Raw genomic sequence first — 23,271 nt, 5'->3', positions numbered from 1 at the left:
ACATATATATAAGTTTATATATTTTACATGAATTATTTTTGACTAGTAGAATAATAAGTGAATTTATTATATTATTTCAAATATCTCATGTCTCTAAAATCACTATAAAAGTAAATATTCAATATTGTATACTCATGTATCTAATATATATTGTATGCATAACAATAATGAAATCAATTAATTTTATGCAAATGTAACCATATATACTATGGTATTATATAAATTTTAAAATAAGATATGTATATTAAGTCTTTTGTATCTGTATATCGTATTTTTACGATAGTTATATTTTTTATTCAATTATTAGAGATATTAAAAGATTATAATAATTTTATAATAGTCATAATATAAATATTAACTAATAATAATATAAAATTATGTATTTTTATATTTATTTTCCTTTTATATTTTACAATTCTTTAAATCTACTGTCGGTAACAATGGAATCTGTATGAATAATTATCTATGTTGGCTGCACTGCATTACATGACGTCATGAATGAGTCCCGAAATTGAAATCAATAAATGGTGTGCGATGTTGTGTGCACATGCTAGTCGGAGGTGATTATGTCAAAACGTAGCACGAGTTTGTATTGTTTTTGATCGTGAGAAAGTGGAATAAATGTTTTTCGCCAAAATGACAGGTAGCACGAAGAGGAAATTAGCGATATTCATAGGAACGTCCAAATGTTTAGTTTATGTAAGTTATATTACGCTGTATGTAATTTTATTATATTAATCAAGCACAATTGTTTCATTACAATAAAGAAAATTATTGAAGTATTTATAAACAAAAATTTTTTTCGAGAAAAAACGAATATTTCGTTTTATTGAGATCTGTTCATGAATAAAATAGTTGTTTAGCATCGGTTTGCTGCAAGTATTTAAAAGCAATCATAGAAACCGTATTCACTTAAAATATATTGAGTTTTATATATTATTTTTATTATCAGATCGTTATTAATGACAAAATTCTTTTAGGCAGAAGCCAAATATTGTGCCTCTGAAATGCCTGAACAAGTGAAATATTATGAGTGAGTTACATGTTTTATACGTTATATTTAATAATTATCTAAATATTTTAAGATTTTTATTTGTTCATACGTGATTTATAATGTTTATATTTATTATAACAATATGTGAGAATTACATAAGATCGATACATTCTTTGATTTGCATATATTTAATTTTCATTATGAGAAATTTTTTTTAACGAATTTATATGAAAATGATAAGTTATTTTGATCTTAGATGTTCAAGAAGTGAATACTGTTGCGCCTTCGGCTGCTGCGTCTCTCCTGGACTTCATTTTCATCATTTATGGTATTATTGGTGCGTAAATTTTTAATAATTATAAATCGAGATTTGAATTCGTTACTTCAATTTTTTATATTAACATTATGATTTTTTCATTTTCTTTTAGGATCTTAGTTATAATTATGTTTCTGGTGTGCTCCGGAGGTGGTTGGTGGTATCGATATAGGTTACAAGGAAGATATAGAACCACTGCATCCACAATCCCAAGTAGATCTTCCAACTCGAGAACGCAAAGCACACTTCGAGGTCAAGCTTGTCAACCACAACAAGCCCGTATCTCTTATAATTCAGCAAGAAACACCGTCTTATTACATCGTATGTGGAAAGGCTAGTAAATTTTCTTTCGATGTCATTTTTATTGATTGTTGAATGTTTAACTTCGATGAATAAATTTTTTAAATTTATCTTTTGTTGATACAGTTAGACATCTACGATATCGTATTTTAAAACTTCCCAATTTTTTCAAAAAGAAATTGATTTAACATTTAACAATGAACTCTTTACTGACTTGATATTACTTATTACACTTAAGTTCAAAAGTCTTTATCTATAAAAGCTTTTTGGGAATGTACATAACGCTCGATAGCCCGTAAAATTTATAGTTGGCATATGAAGATGGTATTTTCTAAAGGACAGATCTTCCGTTAGGTCCTCAAAGGAATGGAACGTCTCCCAATTTCAACGGGAATGCAACGACGTCAACATATTATCAAAATATGAATGTAGTGTTGAACGACACCAATTGTCCCTATTATCAATTATATGGTCCACCGCCGAGTTACGAAACGGTGATCGCTCAGACTCGAGGGAAGGCGTCGTCGACGCCAACATCACCAGAAGCAAGAGCTACCAGATTGAACTTGGTAGCAGGGAGTAATGTGATAACGAATCCGAGCGCGCCTTCATATTTCGCTTATCCGTGCAGTCCAGCGAGATTAAATTCTACCATGATGGATCCGGGCTCGCGTGGTCAACAGTCCATGCAACAGTGTACAAACAGTCCGGTGAATTCACGACAGAATAACACCGAGGATTGTATGCAGGAGAATGCAGCGTACGTACGTTTTCCGCAGTATTGTCCGGCGGAGAATGTTATCGGTAGCGCTGCCATCGTCAGGCAGAATTTTTGTGTTTCTCCTTTGAGACAGGAGCGGAGTTCGGAGACGCTCTCAACGATTGACACTTCTGAACGTCCGCCAATCGTTCATGGTACTTCGAGAAAAGGTAAAACGCTTAAGCCAGAAGTCGACTCGACCGGCTCGAAAGAACGGATGATTTTGAGAGATATTTGTGAGGGCGTGGACTGTACGATATCTCAGATGCATGGACACACGAAGCTCGAAAGTTGTTCCTCGAAAGAAAGATACGGACAGCATCGTCAGCAACTATGGAAAGAGGACATGAAGGACGATGACGTAGATGAATTTTTCTCGGCCGTTCGTTCGAGGAAAACGGAGAAATCGGATGAAATCGTCGTTGGCCGGATTAATGCTGGTGGATTGTACAAATTTGTCGGAAGATATGCCACTGGTTCGCAACACGATGAGGATAAGGAGGAAGAAGAAGAAGAAAGAGAGGAAGAGGAGGACGAGGAAAAGGAAGTCAGGGATTCCTTAGATTCTCACGAAAGGATCTTCACGCGAACAACTTTTGTTTTGTCCGAGAACGCTAAGGGGAAACATGATTTCGCAAATCGTGTTCTTACGGATGTCGCTACGAGTCCTCAATCAAATCCATCCAATAATGTGATAGCGGGGTCATTCGTTTCCGCCGCGAGACATTTCGACGCGACGAGAACGATTACCGACTCTGGTTTTGAAAGTAAACGTAGATTAGACAGGTCAAAGTCGTTAGATTAAATACCGCGTCTCTTTTTATCTGCGCTCCGATGAATGATTCCTCGTCAATCGATCGATCGATCGATCGATCGTTTATTCATGTATACGCTGTTCGTTGTGTCTGATTGATCCGTCCTCCATGTGGAAAAAAAGGATGCATGTGTTGAAACCGTTCAAAGGAATCGCTTACGTCGCATGTGCCGGTAAAATAGATATGACCTTCGAATTTTTTATTATTTCAATTATATACTACGTACTAGGATAACACAGAAGTGTTTCGTGTTGTTTCTTCATTTTTATGCAAACTCGTATAACTTTGTGCAAACTCGCATAAACGCTTATACAATTATTTTTATTTAATGATTTTTCTTTTCTTTAATATTCTCAAACTTTATTGTTGATGAATTTCTCATTTATTTTCTTATTTTATAGTTTTCTTCTATTTATCGTTAAATATTTAGAAAGATGCATATTTATGATGCATACATATATTTTACATACATATTTCTTATTCTATATTACTGGCTGTGTGATGTATTATGTTATGTGTATTTGGCTCGTCAAATTCCTTTTTTTCTCAACAAAAACTAAATGTAAAACTTGTTTCTCTCTCTCTCTCCCTTCTCCCCTCTCCCTCCTCCCCTCTCCCATCTCCTCTCCATTTTTCATTCTCTATTTTCGACTTTACAATTGAGTCAATCTTTTCTTCTCATTCAAAGATTCCGACGACGTATTACAAGTTGTAAGCGTAACTTTTTCAACTTTCGAACATAAATTTATTCTTACATAGATATTTTACCTTGTGCTTAGGACCTAGTCCAGTGTGCCCGTGCAAACGTATGTATATATATTGTGTATAGATATATACATATATATGTATATATACTAAACGTGTGATATTCAAAACACGTTTTTGCTATAGTTTCTTTTCCGATAAAATATGTAACAAATTTCAGTCGTGACTTTACTGGCTTTCTAATACGAAATTTTGTCTTTACGATTTACGATATATACGAGACCACTGCCTCTAGTGATGTATAAGATCGGTCCGAATTAATAAGCTACGTACAATATGTTTTGTATAAGCTCATTCACGACTTGTATAATAGTATACCGTTATTTTATTTTTATTCCCCTTAAAACTCATTGTGATCATGAACAGTTTCGTTGTAAATAATCGGCAGAACATTTCCGCTCGCGGTGGTAGTTCTTTGCGTTACACAAAATGTTCCTTTTGCTTATGCGGAGCTTCCGCATTTTCAAGTTGATGATTATTCATTCGATTTACGCACAAAGTGAAGAAAACAAATGAAAGAAGAAACGATGTCGATCTTATATTTAGTCTATTTCACATTCTATGTCGATGTGATAAATGTCATTTTTCTAATCTTCTTCGTTGCACAGTTCGTTACACTTTACGAAACAGATAAATTTTAAATATTATATAATATTTGAATCCATAGGATAATTTACAATGACTATCTTGTCGTATTTTTTAATAAGAACCAATATAATATAATATATATATTATATTATATTAATATTCGTAGACGTCGACGATGGACAAACATCCGACGACGATGTCCGTTTCTAATCGGGCTCCTTAAGAGAGTTTAGTCTTTACCAATAATGCACGTTATTGCAATTTCAGTATTAAGGACTAACGAAAGCACAGTAAACAATCAATTATCAGAATATATAAACGTTAAACCGTAATTTTAGCGAAAGGATTTCTAGTTTGCTTGCGTTATTATACGTAATACGACGCATAACGACGATACGCGAAGTTAATATTGACGAAAGCTTCCAACAAGAAACGATCGTACGTATGTATGTAAGTATGTAGAAAGAAAGAACAGAATATGATCGGGACAAAGATGAAGATACGACGATTATTATTCGATCGATTGTACGGGTCCCAGTACGTTTTCTTATATTAAAATAACGCACGTTCTATTTCTTACTCGCTTATATATCCTTACGATATCCTAATCGATATAAGATCGCAATAAACATACGATTGCGTAACGTTAACGCGACGATCATTATGTATTATTGCTGAGGAAAGAAATATAAAAATTGATTATTTTATTATATATACATACACATACATATATATTGTATATCAATACGAGGTACGCTATTATAAAATAAGTATTACGTTCATCAGGGAATACACCTATTAGGTGTGTATATCGTGCAGAAAATCTGTTTCTACAGTGCCACGTTCCGCCATATTTTGTTCTCTTTTATGAAGATTTGAAATGGAACTTATAGAGGGAAGTAAGAGAAATATAAAAGTAGAGAGGAAAAGGAACAAGAAGAAAAAAACGCTATACCACTGTCTGTAACTAAGTTCTCAAACGTAATAGCGGTCCAAGATAAGCGTACATACGTGCCAATAGCGTCAAATTCGTTTAGATAAGAATGTAAAAAAAACCGAATATAAAATATGATATATATATACACACGCATATGGACAGAAACATAGATATATATATAAACACACAATCGCGCATGCAAAGGTATATACGTATATGCGTGCATATATATATATATATATATACATACATACGCGTGTGCTATATATAGATATGAAATATACATACACTATTTTTTGTAATTGATCCTAATTTATTAAAGTGAATCTGTCCACTGAGGTAACACGCGAAAAAAGCATTAGCGTAATCGCGTACGACGCCTCGTATTTGGTCAGGATCCCTAAAGATTTCCAGCATCACTATATTTTATGTGCGTACATAATCTATGTGTTATAACGATAGCTTTAAAAAGGATAAACAAAAAGCAAAAAAAAGGAACACCAAATCTAGATCTGATCTTCATCGTAATGTACAAAAGTCGCGCGATGTATCACACGGAAGAAGTCTACTACAAGTGCGAAGAAATGAAAAGAAAATAGACGAAACAAAAGCAAAACGAAGTAAATATTGTAACTAACATGGAAGGACGTCTTCATGAAATAAAAACACGAAATATTTATTCACATAAAAAAAGAAAAAAGAAAAAAAGAATTACGCGTGTGTGTGTGTGTGTGTAATACATTTATGTATTATGTACATTTATTTATTATACTTCGATCTCGAATCCTTTTTTCAATAGAATTTCGACGTTGATTGTATCTCGGTAATACCTCAAGTAATTATAATACCAAATGTAAAGAACAAGATTCACAAGAGATTTTATCACGATATCGCGAGAGATATATGTATATATATCATTGAAAATAATTTAATTAGCGTAAACGTGAATTCTTTCGATTTTCAACGTCGAATTTCACTTTGACCTCTTTATTACCACATATTTATCCTATTACCACCTAGAAAATATTATTCCATTAAAAATCATTCTTTTTTCAAAAAATTCAACGTAATCAAATTATCCTAAACTTATTCTCTCTACTATCATCGATCAGATTAATCGAGTGACTTTCATAAGAACGTCACGAAGATGTAAATCGTTGGATGTAATCGTCTTCATAAATTGATGTTCGCGGATGTACGTAGACATTCTCCTCGTAAAAGATGGCAGCTTCGGCGTGACTAGCATCATTCTAGAAATCAATATAGAAGAATAGAGAGAGAGAGAGAAAGAGATCGCGATAGAGGGCGGCTTCGTTGTTATTAGTAGCGACAGTAGTGGTGGTGGTGCTGGTGTTGCTGCTGTAAAAGCATCCCCCATGCATGTCGTCGAGCAACCATCAAAAGCGAGACGCGCACGGGTTTCGCGGCCACGTTGGCAAATAGAGAAGATGCCATAGCTATAGCGAGAAATCAAACATCTCAGACGTAATCTTTCTTTACCCTCATTTCTGAACCCTTTCCTCGTCCTATTTATCCTTTATTCGTTTCTTGCGTTCTTCGATCAAATCCCTCTGTCTGCCTGTCTCTCCCTCTCTCTCTTTCTCTCTCTCTCTCTCTCTCTCTCTCTATTTATCTATTTATTCTACCTACCTATCTATCTTTCTATCTCGCTCACTCGTTTGTCTCGACGTTCAACCCCCGATGGTGAATCAATAATTAAGGTGACAAAGTGCGGTGATTGCGCGATCGTGTCGGTCCAAGATGTCGGTTAAGGTGAGTCCTCGAGGATCGTTAACACGCGATGAACTCCATGAAACTTTGTTTTTCTCGCAAAATTTTTCTTCTTTCTCAACTACGTTAAGGAACGGACGAGTCGACTCTGTCGAATATGCTGATACAATTATTTTCTTTTTCGACCTTGTATATTACGTGATACTTACTCTAACGTTTAATACATTTTATCTATTTTTATTTATTTTGTCCGAGCTGTTATGTTTTTTTTAAGGTTCGCGCGCTTTCATGTTTAACTTCAGTATTACGTCAGCTCGATTGTGCTTTTATGAGTCATCGAGCAAAGATGCACTTTACGAAGAATAAATTTTTCTTTTCATAACGATAAAAACTTTAGCCCATTATTGTTTTCGGCATAATACTTTCCTCGTATGATTATCCATAAGGTTTTCTTTCTTCTTTCTATTTATATTTTTCTGTCTCTTGATTTTTTCTCTTGGTTTTACATGGTTCTTTCTTCTGTAAATAATAAAATATTTGTGTAACAAATATTAACTCGGTATGTGTATACATATGCTTTTCTCATAGGAATTGAAAATCATGAACATATGTTCGAGAGTATTTGTAGGTACCTTCATATGTTGAAAAATCTTTGTTGCTTTCGGATAAGTCTTATACTAAGCTTTTCTTTTATAATAACACTGTGAAGGATAAAGAGAAAATTGTATATACATACATTGATATGGAGATATGGATACTAAAGAAAGTTGTTACAATTTACACTTACATGGAGCATTTTGCAAAAGCAATTCTCATTAATTAATAATGCATTATATATAATCTCGGTTATTTTTGTGATGCAAAGCATGTAGGAGTATCAAAGGTCCGATTATTTGTGTCCCAATCAAACGAAGACTTTATGTATCGTTTCGTGCCTCGATCACATTAACTCCGACAATCGTATTAAATAATGTCCTACATTGCTATTCAAGTGACTATATAAAGTAGCCACGTTAAACTCATTTTATTGCTGAACGCAAATGGACAAATTTGTAGCACGTCTATTTCTTTAAATAGATAGATATATCTATGTAAGATCCTTTTTATCTCAAATTTTTTAAATATTTTTATATATGTTGACAAACTTTAAATGTGTTAACATATAAACTCAAGAAATATTCGAAACGGAATTAAATTCCTAGCTATTCCATTTTTCTTTTAAGAAAAGAAAGCTTTATTTATCATCAATTCGTCTATCGAGTTATTCTAAAAGAGCAGATATAAGGTTCACAACTCGAACGTTATCGATTAGCGTCATTATTTCAATGTTCCCATTTTCTCTCTCTCTCTCTCTTTTTCTTTTTCTTTATTATTCGTAAATTCAACTGATTGTGAATGTAAGAGGAACATATAAAACACATATATATATATATATATATATATATGCGCATCAGAGAATGAAATATCCTAATGTCATTAACGGGCGCCACAAGTGTCCGTTTCCTGCTTGCGTGAGATACATATGCATGTGTATATATATATATATATATATATATATATATATATATATATATATATATATATATAAATATAGGCTAGTAGGAAGAAAACAGCGGGTGGTTGTATACGCACATATTAATGCACGGACGCACGCAAGCAATGGAAATACGCGTGCTCTCTTTTGCGGCGCGTGCGCGATGCGTTGAATCTCGCGCTCGCACGCACGTGAGACGCATGAGTCGCTCGATGCTCGCAGTCGTCGTTTGGACATCAAGCTCGTTGGTTTCCGAATGTTTTCGGTCCTCGACGCGACCAGTTTGTCGATCGTGAACGGGTGAACCGTTTCCGCGGTCACTTAAAAACAAACGGCAGAGTGTGTCGGTAGTAGTCGGTGTTTCGTAAAGACCGTTTGCTACATTCTCGACTGTTATTGATTTTCTTGCAAGATATTTATCACGTACTTTATCTTCGACCCATTCTAGTTTTACAATGATACAAACCAATTTCTAACTAAAAGGTTCTTATCGTATAATAATATATAAATTTAATTTAAATGTTTAGGTAATTGTGTATAGTAAAAGGTAATCGTTTCGTAATATTTATCGATTCGTAATATTTATCGAAATAATTATCTTTTTCGAAGATCATAAAATCAAATTCGATTAAAATATAGCTTAGTTCTAAATTGGTCTAAAAATAATAAATAAAGGATTTTTCATTAGCTGTTCTTTTTTATTTTGATTTATATATTATGCAAACTTAAGGTTTTTTTCGCGAAAACGAATGGAGTCGTTTGTATATATAATGAAATACTTTTCGAAACAGTAATTTCGTATTTAAATTCAGTCATCAATCGCAGATTCCTTATAGGGGCTAACATTTGTTATAACAAATGATTATTAAAATTAAATAAATAAACTAAAAACAATTTTAAGGGGTTGGGAAGGTAAAGGTCAGACGTTACGGACGATAAGAAGAAATTATAGCTCATATTCATCCAAATATCATTAATTGAATTTTTGGAGGATTTGTTCCTCCAGAAATTGGAGAATTTTACAAAAAATTGAGAGCGACAAAATTGCTCCATGAAATCTTGGATAGATAAACGGACTATATTTTATGTGGAATAATATTTTGTATGATTAGAATGTTCATCATTTATCATTATTATTATTATTATTATTATTATTATTGTTATTATGTTATACATACACATTGTTAATATTATATAAAAAATTTACATAGATTTATTTAGAGAAGTAGAGTAATGTAAAGAATACAAATTTTATCTTCTATTTCGAGATCTCGATAAGAATAATATTTATAGTAAGAACGATAAGATAATCGGAGTAATGCAATTATTTATGCACTGCGTTATCCATTAGCATCAATGTTGTTTTTTTATGCCACCAGGACTTGATATTACTTGATATCATTTTTATATGCTATCCATTTTTACGATTATAACGAATCTAGGTATCCATGGACAACGGGCGATAACGAGATCATGTATCGATCGTATGAACGAGTCTTTGCAAAATTAAACGTTTCGTTGTGCTTCGAGATAACATGTTTAAAATTAAAATTAAAGTTAGGTATTAAGGGGATTGTACTCGACTCGTTTTCTTAGGTAGAAAGATTTTTGGGTACAAAGTTTTACGAGATTATGAAAATGAAAATAGACAGAGTAAGATGTTAGGTAAGAAGCATTTGTTTAGATCAATGATACGAGAGATTAAAGTACATTTTTACATACTCAAGTACGTAAATATGTATATATATATATATATATATTCAATTTAGATACGTTACTTTGTTTTTGAGATGTTGCATTTATAGTTTGGTTATTTTTTCAAATCATATAGACTATTTGCAACACATGGAATTGTGTCATGGTTCGTTCGTTTGCCTAGTCAATGGTCAGGCATTAATCTCGAGCATATTATTCAACTAAGCACATCATAGAACACTGTCACGTTTAATGCAAAATTGGTCTTAGCAATTATTTCTATTCTAGTGACGTCTCTTTTTCTCTATTTTACTACGAACCATCCATTACGAAATCATTTTTGCAACGTTTACTTAACAAAATGAAATAGATTTCTTGGAAAATCGAACGAATGAAATGTCATAAATCGCAATCTTCCGATATTATAAGCGCACACATACGTAATATGCATATATGTATATATGCACATAAATATATATTGGTCAATTATTTTCATATGTGCGAAAAGAAGGAATTATTTTTCGAGTGATTTGAATACATAACTCTTGCGATTATTTGAAACAGCAAGGGCAATATTGTGTGTGTATATATGTATGTGTGCACATATATATATACATATAACACATATATATATACATATAACATATATATATATATACATATAACACATATATATATACATATAACATATATATATATATACATATAACACATATATATACATATAACATATATATATATATATATATATACATATGTATATATATACATATATCTTTTTATTGGGCGAATAAAACAAAACACAAAAGCAATATAATCGAATAGGTATTCAATCTGAACTTTAACATATTCGATGATAAACCAAGATATGTAGTATAATATTTAACAATACTGAAAAGTACGACGTGCCCCTATCGGATACTCCGAGCTTGTATACGTTACAGCAGATACAGAAGTTTATATTTTTAGACTACGTCTAAATTAGAACAAGTTGCTGTAAATTTGGCGTTTTCGTAAACTGCCAAAATTACGAACGCCGTATGCGGTTTTACTATATTATCGGTATCTTCCTTTGAGAGTTTTGTTTTTTGAAGAAAATCTGTGATTTTCGAAGAGCTTACGAACGTTCGTATGAAATTAGAGAAACGTATTTGAAATATATTTATTTCGATTTGAGTAATAATTTTTGTATAGGAAAACAATTCAATTTTATGTTCCACTTTTTTCTCTTTTTCTTTTGTTTTTGTATACGTGCATGTTTTTTTAATTTGCTACTGTTGCCACGAATTTTCTGTAGCCAAATTTACCAAGCGGAATTAATGAAGAAGTAATTGCAAAACAATTGAATCGTATTTTTCATTTTTTTTCTATTTTTACTTGGCTAAGCGTTACGTTTTGAATTTGTATTAGTATGGATATCGAGAAATCGTAAAGATATTCGTTCTAGTAATGACCGTCCTATTTTAAGATAGAACTGCAAATTTTGAGCTTATCTTTGTTTACAGGATCTGCGATCGTCATCGACGAAGAAAAACAAAAGCTTTGCGAGAATACTATCGTATTCTTTGTGTAAATAGAATTTTTCTGTCGGATTTCAAATACTCTTCATTTCATTTTTCTTTTCTTTTCTTGTTTTATTTATACAAACCAGCATTTTTATTCCATATTCAAAGAATGAATAATTAAGGAAATAATTTACGTGGTAATTTAGTGCTATAAATCACATTCTATAAAAGTTACTTTTATACGGTTGGATCGTCGAATATTCATTTCATGTGAGACCGAAAAATATCTGATTACATTGTAGACTTACGTATTAAAATTCTTTTAGATGACGAGGTATAAACAAGCAGAGTTCGAGGACGAGGACAGCAGCAGCATTGGCTCTGTGGCATTAAATAGCGAAGGCATCAGTACTTCAGCTACTCACATTAGGTACTATTCGGTAAGTTTGTTAGGAATAAAAATGATCATTTTGACGATTTTAACTTAATTATATATTGTATAGATAGTACTCGCAAGAATACGATTAAACATTAGATGCCATCGAAGTACATTTTCGATCAGTTTCTAATCGATATTTGATTCCTGCAGGAATTTTATCATTTCGATCGTTTTGTTAAATTGAGATGATAAAACTGGCAAGGATTTTGCGCTCTACTGCGCTGTTCTACAAATTGCAGCTTAGCATCGAATTGAAAGCGGACATTGAGTAATTTATATGCGGTGAAAATGATGCAATCGCTTTCTATATTCTTCGCTCTATATTTGCCGGTTTCATCGTAGACGCGAGACTGAAGAAGAATATTTCCTTCTTCGATTTTATTTTTGTTCCTTTATTTCATTATACTAGATGTTAGATAAAAATAAAGGTCGAGCAAGCAAATTCGTAAGATCGTTTTTCGAATTATTATCAGACTCGATCATTACTGACTATACTTCCCTTATCTTGTTACTTAATTACTTGTATATCGGTATATAGGGTACAACGTTATGGAGAGCAAGGAATACTTTAGAGAAATGTCTTTTTATAATATGTGCTTGTTTACTATTGATGGTAACGGTACTGTCGATAGTAATCAGCGGTAAAAGCAGTTGGAACAAAGGACAATACGTACACGTCGGGGTTCACAGCGAAAGTAAGATATTACTATTACTATTATTATCATTATTATTATTATTATAAAATGTTTAGCATGCGAAAGAAAATATGTATTTTCTTTTCCTTTGAGAAAATCAATATCTTTTTATCAAATAAGATAAACGTGATCTAATGTAAAGTAGATAAGAAATTTATTATATATCGATAAGTTTATAATACTTTAAAACGATAAATCCTAATTGATTTATATATGATAGATGCTAGTTACTGTCTCACGGAACATTGCGTGACGGTGGCAGCGACGATTATAAACAGTATAGATCATTCCGTAAAGCCATGCGATGATTTTTACGAGTATGCCTGCGGAGGTTGGATAAAAAAAAATCCTATGCCAGATGGAAAGAGCACATGGGGAATATTCGCAAATATGGAGCAGCAAAATCAACTCGCGATTAAAAACGTACTCGGTAATATAATTTCAACGATAATATTAATATTATCGATTATTCGCGATCGAATGAAATGTGTAAACATTCACTCCTTTAGAGAAGCCTTTTAGTGAAATGAAATCTAAAGCAGAGAAAAAAGCAAAAAATTATTATATGTCGTGTATGGACGCTAATGAGACTGTCGAGGCGTTGGGAGCTCAACCTTTGCTCGATCTTTTGGATACTATTGGTGGTTGGAATATATCCGGTAACTTTAGCATCGATCGTTGGTCTCTACAAAATAGTATGCATATATTGCAAAATGTTTATAACATGGGCGGATTGTTCTCTTGGGCGGTAAATGAGGACGATCGTAACAGTACCAGATACATAATTCAGGTTGTATTAGATAAGACAATTAATGAGAAACATTTGTTTTCATGATTGTATCATTGCTAATAATGTTTCTTTCCTATTTTCTTCTCTTTTTAAAGATTGATCAAGGCGGGCTCACTTTACCAACGGCAGATAATTACCTGAACGTGACCGAGCATGGCAAAGTATTGACGGCTTACTTGGAGTACATGACCAAGGTATGTAACCGCGTTTTTGTAGGTACAAAAAAGGCGCCTTGACTGAATTGAGTAAAGACATTCGTTCGCAGATAGGCGTGTTACTTGGAGGAGAGGAGAATTCAACGAGGCGACAGATGCAGGACGTGATAGCTTTCGAGACAAGATTGGCGAACATTACGACGCCTCAGGAGGAACGTCGGGATGAGGAGAAGCTCTATCATTTAATGTCTTTGAGCGAATTACAACGCAAGGCGAACTTTGTGAGTACGATTACTACTAGCCTGATAACATCGAAATAGATGCAGCATTGAAACTTAAAGGCCAATGTATCTATCATGTCAGATGTCATGGGTGGACTTCTTCCAAAACGCAACGCGTATAGTTAATAAGAAGATAAACAGTAAGGTGATGATCGTTAATTTTGCTCCTGATTTTTTCGCTAAATTGACGAACCTGGTACAGGAATATAACAAGACGAACGAAAAGAAAATGTATGTATCTTTATACTTTTATTCGTAAACGTTATTTCATATCTTAATTGTTTGTATGACCATTTAGAAAAATAATTCAAAGTAAAATATGTTGTTCAAATAGACGATAAGCAAAAGCTTCATTGAACGTTATTAGAGAAAAGAGGAACGCAAATCGATACGCTTCTTTTTGTATTGCCATCCTTCTCTATTTTCTTTTTCCGCAGAATACTGAATAACTATCTGGTTTGGCAGACCGTGAGGTCCCTGACGGTGTTTCTTTCGAAGCCATTTCGCGATGCTTACAAAGTCTTGAGGAAGGCTCTTGTTGGCTCGGAAGGGAGGGAAGAACAATGGCGCTATTGTGTTACTGATACAAATACTCAGATGGGATTCGCTGTTGGTGCTATGTTCGTCAGGGAAGTGTTTCACGGGAAAAGCAAACCTATGGTTCGTTTTGGTCAAATACGGTTAAATATTTTCAGAATTTATGTATTTTCATTTATATTATATAATTAATTATTATATTTTCTATCATATAATTAATTTTGTTATTATTAATTCTTAAATAAATCAGTACGTCAATTGTATAAGATAACTTTCAAAAATCACGATAAAAATTATTCGACAATCGTAGAAATTAATAAACAATTTCAATAATCGATTTTAGGCGGAACAAATGATCGATGAGATACGTCGAGCCTTTACGAAGAATTTGAAGAATCTTGAATGGATGGACGCTGATACAAGGATGGCGGCAGAGCAAAAGGCTAACGCGATCACCGATATGATCGGTTTTCCAGATTTCATTCTGAATCCTAGCGATCTCGATGAGCGATATAGAGATCTTTTGATTAAGCCAAACGAATACTTCCAAAATAATATAAGGGTGAGCAAATACACTTTAAAGAAAGCTCTTGAGAAACTCGATCAACCGGTAAACAAGTCCGCTTGGATCATGTCGCCATCGATGGTGAATGCTTATTACACGCCAACGAAAAATCAAATCGTATTTCCCGCTGGAATCCTTCAGAGTCCTTTCTACGATATGCAAAATTTTGATAGTCTTAATTATGGTGGCATTGGCGTTGTTATGGGTCACGAACTCACTCATGCTTTCGACGATCAAGGTGAAAATCTGATAAATTATTCATTTTAATTGATTATATTAATTATAAATTAAAGCGAGATCATTCAATTAATAGTTAACAAAAAAGAAAATAAAATACAATTACGAAAGTATTCCTTTATATTGTTTTATAAATAATATTAAATTCAACATCGTAGGTAGGGAATACGATTTGCATGGAAATTTGAATAGATGGTGGAACAACGATACGATAGATAGATTCAATAATAGAACGGAATGCTTTGTGGAGCAGTATAATACGTATGAGGTACAAGGTCGTCACGTGAATGGACGTCAAACTTTAGGTAATATTTAATACTTATACTGTTTTTACAAAACGTAAAACGTTTTTCTGCTATTCCTATGACTTTTTCTGTTCTATTTTTAGGAGAGAATATTGCCGATAACGGTGGACTCAAAGCAGCGTACCATGCTTATTTAGCAACACTTAAAACCGAGAAGGACCAATTGCCGTTTCCTGGTCTTAATCTAACGCATCGTCAATTGTTTTTCGTTAATTTTGCTCAGGTACGAAGCGTATCTATAATATAATCGAGCGATTTTTATTTTTATTTTTATATACACTCTATATACGTGAGCATATACTTTGAATAGTTTTCACTATTCGGCCGCTAAATGGCGTTTAAATTACATTTATGATCACACACACATACACTATATATATATATATATATATATATATATATATATATATATGTTTATATTATATGCAGAGTATTCCGAAAATATTAGTACAACCGAGCAGAGAGTATTTCCTCGTGAAAAAATAAGTAGAAAATGTAAAGTATAGTTATTACATATGAGGTTCCGTTTTTAAGAAAAAGAAGTTTAAAAATCTCTTGAATACATTTGTATTTACCGTAAATTTCGACTTGATCATTCGAAACAAATACAACAACAGAAACGATAATAATATTACATGTGTTGTTAAACACAAACACGAATAAAAGCAGATCTATCAAATCGAAACTTACAGCAAATTAAAATTTTAAAAGTGGTTTTTCCTCGAAAACGGAGCTTCATATGCAAAAATTGTATTCTACGTTCTTGACTTATTTCTTCATGAGGAATCACTTCCTGGTTAATTGTACTACTACTGTTGGAATATACTGTATATATATATGTACGTACATTATATTTTCGACTATTGTACTTACAGTGTTTTTAATCTGTACAGATATTGAATTATAATCTTATCGATAGGTGTGGTGTTCTGCTGAAACTTCTGAATTGACAGCTCTCCAAATTGAAAAGGACTCTCACTGTCCACCGAAATATAGAGTAATAGGACCTCTGACAAATATGGTTGAGTTCTCAACGGAATTCGATTGTCCAATAGGTTCGAGAATGAATCCGGAGGAGAAATGCGAAGTTTGGTAACGTGCCGGAATTAGGAGCGATTCAATGTCGATCTCGTTCGATGGAATCTTTCTTGTTGTATGTAACGCCGTGTGAACAGATCGTCGAACTTCCTTTTAGAAAAATATCTTGAATGTCAGTCGACGAAAGATTCGTCTCAACGCGGATTTGATGAAATGAGCTTCTATGTATCATCATCAGGATCATCGATAATATTCGTTCTCTTTTTTTGCGAAATTTTTCAATGAGGAAGTTACGACTGGTTTCGTAAAAAACATTTAAAATTACAGAAAATCTTGTAATTTTGGTATATATATGTACGTCGGTACAAATCGAATAACGAATGCTCCGTTTATATGGTTGACGATAATAATCTGTATCTAAAGATGATTACTACTACTTCCATGCGAATTAAATTCGTCCAATGGTATTCCGATCCTTTTGAATCGTTGATTGGCTGTGAGCGGATTGGACGATCGAATGCCTAAAATTCCTTAGTCGAAAATCGACGAACTATTATAATAACGATAGCTTCTGTCTGAGAAGTGTCTTGCAATTCAACGATTCGAACGTATCGAGTAGTATTCACATAATGTTGGTTCTACGAGAATTTGGCTATGATTCGAGATAATGGAATGGTTTTGAACTTAGAGAATCGATATGAAAGTTGGCTAAGGACCATTTTAATGAATTATTAGCGCTTCTTAGTCAGGTTATGTTTGAGAGTTACGTTGTATTTCTCAAACTTTTTACTTTTTAGTGTATTTTCGTCCACGGTTCATCGAGATAAAATCGATCCAAGAAAATTTTTTAAACGACGACAGATCCTTTTTCACTTTTATACTCGAAATGATTCTCGGTGCATTAGACACGCGAAAAATGGACTTTCTCGATTTTACTGCTTTACGAGTGAAACGATTTTTAACGTTCATAAAAAATAAAATATGTGTATATATACTACTATCGCGTATACTAGTTCTGTGATTCTCCTTCGCGTTTACAATTGCCTAATTTTTGTATATCACGTACATTCTATTTTTTATTTTATTTTTCTCTTATTTTACTTGTTGTTATAAAGATTGGACAATTTTTCTCGAGATATACTCGCTCTTGATCGGACCCAGCGATCGATGTTGTCGATGGACCGAGGAAGAGACATATCATTGCGGTGCCATAATTTCTGCAGGTAGGATCTAGTGTTGTATTTAAGAAACTTATTTTATGTATAAAGCTAAGAATACTTATATCTAATATAAAGTATAAGCGAGGTTAGGTAATTTGGTGATGTTGGAAAAATTTGGAAGCTCACGTCTTAAAAGGCGTAAAAAGGTAAAAATAAGAAAATATTTTTAATTGTATTATTCGAGCATTTTCATTATAGAGGTATACCTCAATAATACATACATATGGTGTTCGAACGAATCAAATACACGATTTTTTCATGTATAAAATATGAACGATTGGAAAAATAACGAAATGGTACGTTTATCAATGATAGCGTATCTTTTCTTCGCAACAAAAAATCGATTCGATCTCTACATACAAGAAAAGATTATTTTATCAATTCGAAGTAAGCCATGAGAAAATCGTTGTTTGTCAATAATTGTTTTATTGCTACACATTAATTAACAGGTAGAATGCATCACAAGGAAAAGAAGTAACGAATATTCATGCAATCGATCAATTTTTACATAGATTTATTCCAAATAAATATTTCCTTTATTGTTATTTTCTTCAAATAATTTTTTTCGCGATCAGAGGAAATAAAATATATAACGTACAGAAGTTTTTCGAGAAATAAATTATTTTATATCGCGAGAGCTTAGAATTATCGGTAAGTAGATCGAACAGCGAGAAAGAGAGAGAGAGAGAGAGAGAGAGAGAGAGAGAGAGAGAGAGAGAGAGAGAGAGAGAGAGAGAGAGAGAGAGAGAAAGAGAAAGAAAGAAAGAAAGAATTGAGAAGACAGTATTAATACAGTACCTAATGATAAATCCATAGGCGATAGGTGGTGTTTATAATGAAATAGCAATAATCGATTACGTGGGAGCCAAAATGAACAAATGATAACTATAAATAGTAAAAATCAAATAGCGTGGTGATACTTCTCGGCTTGTCCACGATTATCGGTTGTTGCATATTTGGTACGATGGTTTATGCATTGCTGGATAAAGGATGATAGTTACTAAATAGCGATATTATTCTATTTGTGCAGCGATGATTACTTATCTGACGTTCAGAGTAAATTATATGTATGACTAGCGGCGTAACTTACAGATACGTTAACAGGATATCGAGGATATTTTTATGCTTAATTAATTATATCGTTGATTCTAGTCGGTAAAAAAGGTCACTAAAAATTATATTTATATATATATATATATATATATATATATATGTATATATTTGTATATATATATATATATATATATATATATATATATATATATATATATATATATAATATATATATATATATATATATATATATATATATATATATATATATATATATATATATATATATATATATATATATATATATATATATATATATATATATATATATATATATATATATATATATATATATATATATATATATATATATATATATATATATATATATATATATACAAATACACAGACACACATATGCATATAAATACTTACTTTCAGCCATATTTGTACATTGCCATACAAGTTTTAAAGAAGAAATAAAAATATTAAATTATGTGTAATTTTGTTCGAAGTACATACATAAGGAAAAATTATCTGAATCACGCCATGATAGAAAGAAAGAATATGATGAAATAATCGGTAATGTAGAGCATTTGTTATCGACATTATTCTTTATCGATTAAAAGAGGGCTCTTTTAAAAACAGATGTAAACTTTAATTAGTAAAATATGTTCCTAAAATATTATATTTATGTTTTTATTGATTTTCCTACACATACACACGTGCGCGCGAGCATTCTCGCGTACTTGTACACATTTACACATTTGGGTGTGTATATAGGTATATCTATTAGAAAATTTTTGTTGTTTTTTCATCAAATTTAAAAGCTACTGAGATGTATAATTGCCGAGAAAAAATTTCACGAAAACTAGGGAATGTTACCTACTAATAAATTAAATTTTCTTTATCGACTAACATTGTATCGATATAGAAGAAAATGCGAGGTAAAATAACCGTCGATAATACGAAAATATTCTACAACTCATTTCGTATGAAAAAGAAATTTCTCTTTTTGCGATAAGAACTTCTGATGTTCGTTCATGTCGATAAAAGATGGAATATCAAGGGATTGCAATTTTTCGATTAGTAACGCATAAAGTTTTTTCTTGCGGCAATATTCGCTGTCTGTAAAAAATATTTTCAAGAACGCATATCAGCACGCTAAATAAAGCAGCGATTGAGAGCATTGAAAATACGATATGTATATGATCATATTCGACAGCACGAAAATCAGTCCATTGAGGCTGTACTAAAATGTTCTGTTCTTTTTTTATCCATTTTTTTTCAAGGTAATCTAATATACCGACCGAACGGAGTCGCATCAAGCTGCAACAAAAATACATATAAATTGAAATACTAATTTTATTTTACTTTCTATTTTGCTCTCAAATATAACTTGTAATGATATAATTAATCAATATTAAATTTACATTAAGTTTTATAAATGTAGAAAGAAAGAAAAATAAAAAGAGTATGGTAAGGGAGAGCAAATATAAAAGAGATAACTCACTATAGATCGATGATCTTTCTATATTTCGAGGACCTGGCATGTTGAAAAGCTAATTTCAAGATCCAATATGGTTGAGGTAATTGCACGTAGTGACATTGGTTTAATACTTGTTGATAAATCGATAGAAAAATGTCTGGCCCTTCTAAATAAACAAAACCAGGGTTACAAAGGTTTGAGCCGATAGTAAGCATATTCATGGTATCAGGACAATTCTTATTCACTAGATCCTTCCATTCCGGCATTAAATCCTCTTCTCTTAATCCGTTCTGCAATGTAAGTGGAATGTATTTTGTTATAGCTTTTCATTTTCATGATCATGCAAGTTTATCGCTAATTTTATATATGTGTGTGCGTGTGTATGTGTGCGTATATATATATATATATATATATATATATATATATATACATATATATATACGTACCACTGTGAAGTGAATGTATGCACCGCTATTGTTTCTCACACATAAAGAATGAGTACGTTTTTCGGCAACATCTTTTAAACTAGTAAGAGGTACTGACGTTATCCCGATCGTTAAATACGAAGTTAGGGTACTACTAAACCCACAAAATAGTGACATTCCCATAAACAAAAATGAGAGGATCGTCAAACGTAACGACCAGCTCGACGGAATTTTCTGGCAACCTATTTTTTATTAGAACAAAGAAAACAAATGTGTCAGAAGAATGTCTTGACAAAATATTAATTTTTAAAATAATATATAAAATGTTGTATGATATATGATAAGTACCTTGACCACTTATGCCACTTAAAACGTAAAGGAAGACGAATGAAAGAGACGAGAGTTCGTCGTCGCATTCGATGTCAAATTTACAGATGGTTTTTCTTAATGCATTAATTCCCATAATGATGAATACGATACAAACAATAAATAATCCCGTTACTCTCCATAGATTCCGACTGAAAATACTAGCATACCACCACGTTGAAACTCTTGTACCTTCGGATTGCACGAATAGAGCATAACTGTGGATAATCATATTTATTAAGGATTTCAAATTTCTTTTCGCGATATATATATATTATCGAATCAAAAAAATAGTTATTGATGATAGAATGAATAATATTATTAAATAATATTATTTGCTTGAATAATATTTATTTTGTTTCTGTTTCTTTTTTGTTTCTTTTTTGAAGAATAAAAGAACATATATGTTACTTACGTATTTTTTAATTTCGACTTACTAGTTGGTCGTGATCGGAACAGTGTAAGTGTAATAACCGGAGGTGTAGGAGTAAATCACCGTAGCTTCCAAGAGTGCGTGAGCTCGACCATTCATCAGCGTCCAGCCGGCCGACGATCCCGCTCTACGGTAAATCGTCCTGAATTTTCGACGAAGAAACGCTTTTATTACGGTGTGAGCGCACCCAACGGTGTGAGCGGCTCTTTCTCTCTTTCCGTTTTTCGCGAAGCGTGATACTATACTTATACCTGTCTAGACGAATGAATCATGCGAGTATTTTGACCCACCACTGCGCGTCTGGGTGGTACGCGGAAAATTAGGCAGATTCTACGTACGGATAGGTTGTCGTGTCAGTTTGACCCTCTCACTCTCTCGGCATGCAAATGAATGAAATCGACAAGGAGAGTAACAGGTAAAAACGTGAAAGGCGTGACCAGACGGACGTGGATTTTCTATGAGATTACGTGCCGACAATGATAACAACGAGATCTTTGTCTTGCACAGGTAAAGAAAAATGGGCGTAAAACGAAGTAAGGTTACCTACGATATGAAAATAATCGATAGGAATAATACGATTTTAATCGATTCGGACTAATAGGAAAACAAAAAGAAAACTATCTTGTTTTCCTCCTCACCGACCAATTTAATACCGAATTCGTAATGAAGGGGTTTATATACGAACGTGAATTTTAAGGTTTCTTCCAAAGTCATCCAGACGTCCCCTATGAATCCTGTTACTTGGCTCTGATTTGCATTTATTATGATGTACGGATTCATCTGAAAATGAGAAGGATAGTCGATAAATAATTTCCTTTACCATTTTCATTTGATTAATTCGAGAAATTGTTTTCTCGAATAGCTCACATTATCGGCAACCACCGTGATTGATTTCGTGGTCAAATCCTTGACGAAATCGACGCTACACACGAGTCCATTGTTCGATTTCAATGCTTCCAATGGAACAAAGTTTTCTGCAATCGGATCCCATCTCCAAATCCGACCTGGACTTTTCTGCAAGATTCTGCTCTCTTCTTTATTCTTTAAAAGGCGTAGACAGATTTCTGCTTGAATCATGAGAAACAATGCCTGAAATGGTTCGGCGAATCGAATTGTTCGAATAACTGTCATTCTCTAATAGCGTAAATTTTTAAGAGCAAGGATATTACCCACCGCGAAACAAACGAAATTCCTCATGGTAGTTCGAGTTCGAATGCTCTAACTTCGAATGACACCGGGCACCTTCGTTACTAACCTGTTCCGTTCTCCGAAGTGAATTTAATTTTTAATCATCGACTATGCG

General features: G+C 32.7%; 3 protein-coding genes and 1 long non-coding RNA gene across 8 annotated transcripts; 2 read left to right on the top strand and 2 right to left on the bottom strand.

Moving 5' to 3' along the window:
- Window positions 1–512: 512 nt before the first annotated feature.
- On the top strand, window positions 513–6,186 carry LOC124950891. Of its 2 annotated transcripts, none has more exons than XM_047498347.1 (5): window positions 513–699; window positions 985–1,033; window positions 1,251–1,331; window positions 1,423–1,643; window positions 1,965–6,186. In XM_047498347.1, the coding sequence occupies exons 2-5, from the start codon at window positions 1,008–1,010 to the stop codon at window positions 3,173–3,175; spliced, it is 1,539 nt and encodes a 512-aa protein (XP_047354303.1). In that variant the 5' UTR covers window positions 513–699; window positions 985–1,007; the 3' UTR covers window positions 3,176–6,186. The 2 variants fall into 2 exon arrangements, with proteins under 2 accessions (XP_047354303.1, XP_047354302.1); XM_047498346.1 differs by having other exon boundaries at window positions 981–1,033.
- On the bottom strand, window positions 3,805–8,416 carry LOC124950892. The gene is made up of 3 exons (XR_007101470.1): window positions 7,994–8,416; window positions 7,839–7,907; window positions 3,805–7,725 (listed from the first exon to the last, which is right to left on the bottom strand). It is a non-coding gene; the product is annotated as an uncharacterized LOC124950892 (long non-coding RNA).
- LOC124950890 (endothelin-converting enzyme homolog) lies at window positions 6,805–18,992 on the top strand. 4 transcript variants are annotated; one of them, XM_047498341.1, is made up of 13 exons: window positions 6,805–7,248; window positions 12,267–12,380; window positions 12,918–13,074; window positions 13,295–13,504; window positions 13,584–13,864; window positions 13,960–14,058; window positions 14,130–14,300; window positions 14,383–14,531; window positions 14,738–14,960; window positions 15,181–15,640; window positions 15,798–15,944; window positions 16,028–16,167; window positions 16,864–18,992. In XM_047498341.1, exons 1-13 carry the CDS (start codon window positions 7,237–7,239, stop codon window positions 17,038–17,040), a joined length of 2,340 nt encoding a protein of 779 aa, XP_047354297.1. In that variant the 5' UTR covers window positions 6,805–7,236; the 3' UTR covers window positions 17,041–18,992. The 4 variants fall into 4 exon arrangements, with proteins under 4 accessions (XP_047354297.1, XP_047354298.1, XP_047354300.1 ...); XM_047498342.1 differs by lacking the exon at window positions 6,805–7,248 and adding an exon at window positions 8,947–9,223; XM_047498344.1 differs by lacking the exon at window positions 6,805–7,248 and adding an exon at window positions 9,264–9,287.
- Window positions 18,993–20,767: 1,775 nt separating this feature from the next.
- On the bottom strand, window positions 20,768–23,099 carry LOC124951164. Its single transcript, XM_047498996.1, has 6 exons — window positions 22,836–23,099; window positions 22,654–22,748; window positions 21,973–22,110; window positions 21,518–21,753; window positions 21,191–21,411; window positions 20,768–21,034 (listed from the first exon to the last, which is right to left on the bottom strand). Exons 1-6 carry the CDS (start codon window positions 23,097–23,099, stop codon window positions 20,768–20,770), a joined length of 1,221 nt encoding a protein of 406 aa, XP_047354952.1.
- Between the last annotated feature and the right edge of the window lie 172 nt (window positions 23,100–23,271).

Source organism: Vespa velutina, chromosome 8 (genome assembly GCF_912470025.1).
Source record: "Vespa velutina chromosome 8, iVesVel2.1, whole genome shotgun sequence".
Classification (NCBI taxonomy): Eukaryota; Metazoa; Arthropoda; class Insecta; order Hymenoptera; family Vespidae; genus Vespa; species Vespa velutina.
The sequence above is the reverse complement of the archived record's forward strand: the minus strand, read 5'-3'. Positions and strand labels throughout refer to the sequence as shown.

Excerpts from the sequence above, each read along its gene's own strand:
- LOC124950891 (XM_047498346.1), top strand. The coding sequence starts at position 622 with ATGTTTTTCGCCAAAATGACAGGTAGCACGAAGAGGAAATTAGCGATA. Across the intron at positions 1,034-1,250 it reads GAACAAGTGAAATATTATGA|ATGTTCAAGAAGTGAATACT; the intron begins GTGAGTTACATG and ends TTTTGATCTTAG. Across the intron at positions 1,644-1,964 it reads ATTACATCGTATGTGGAAAG|GTCCTCAAAGGAATGGAACG; the intron begins GCTAGTAAATTT and ends ATCTTCCGTTAG.
- LOC124951164 (XM_047498996.1), bottom strand. The coding sequence starts at position 23,099 with ATGACAGTTATTCGAACAATTCGATTCGCCGAACCATTTCAGGCATTG. Across the intron at positions 22,749-22,835 it reads TCACGGTGGTTGCCGATAAT|ATGAATCCGTACATCATAAT; the intron begins GTGAGCTATTCG and ends TCTCATTTTCAG. Across the intron at positions 22,111-22,653 it reads GAAGAAACCTTAAAATTCAC|GACGATTTACCGTAGAGCGG; the intron begins GTTCGTATATAA and ends TCGAAAATTCAG.
- LOC124950890 (XM_047498341.1), top strand. Across the intron at positions 14,059-14,129 it reads ACTTGGAGTACATGACCAAG|ATAGGCGTGTTACTTGGAGG; the intron begins GTATGTAACCGC and ends ATTCGTTCGCAG. Across the intron at positions 15,945-16,027 it reads GAATGGACGTCAAACTTTAG|GAGAGAATATTGCCGATAAC; the intron begins GTAATATTTAAT and ends TTCTATTTTTAG.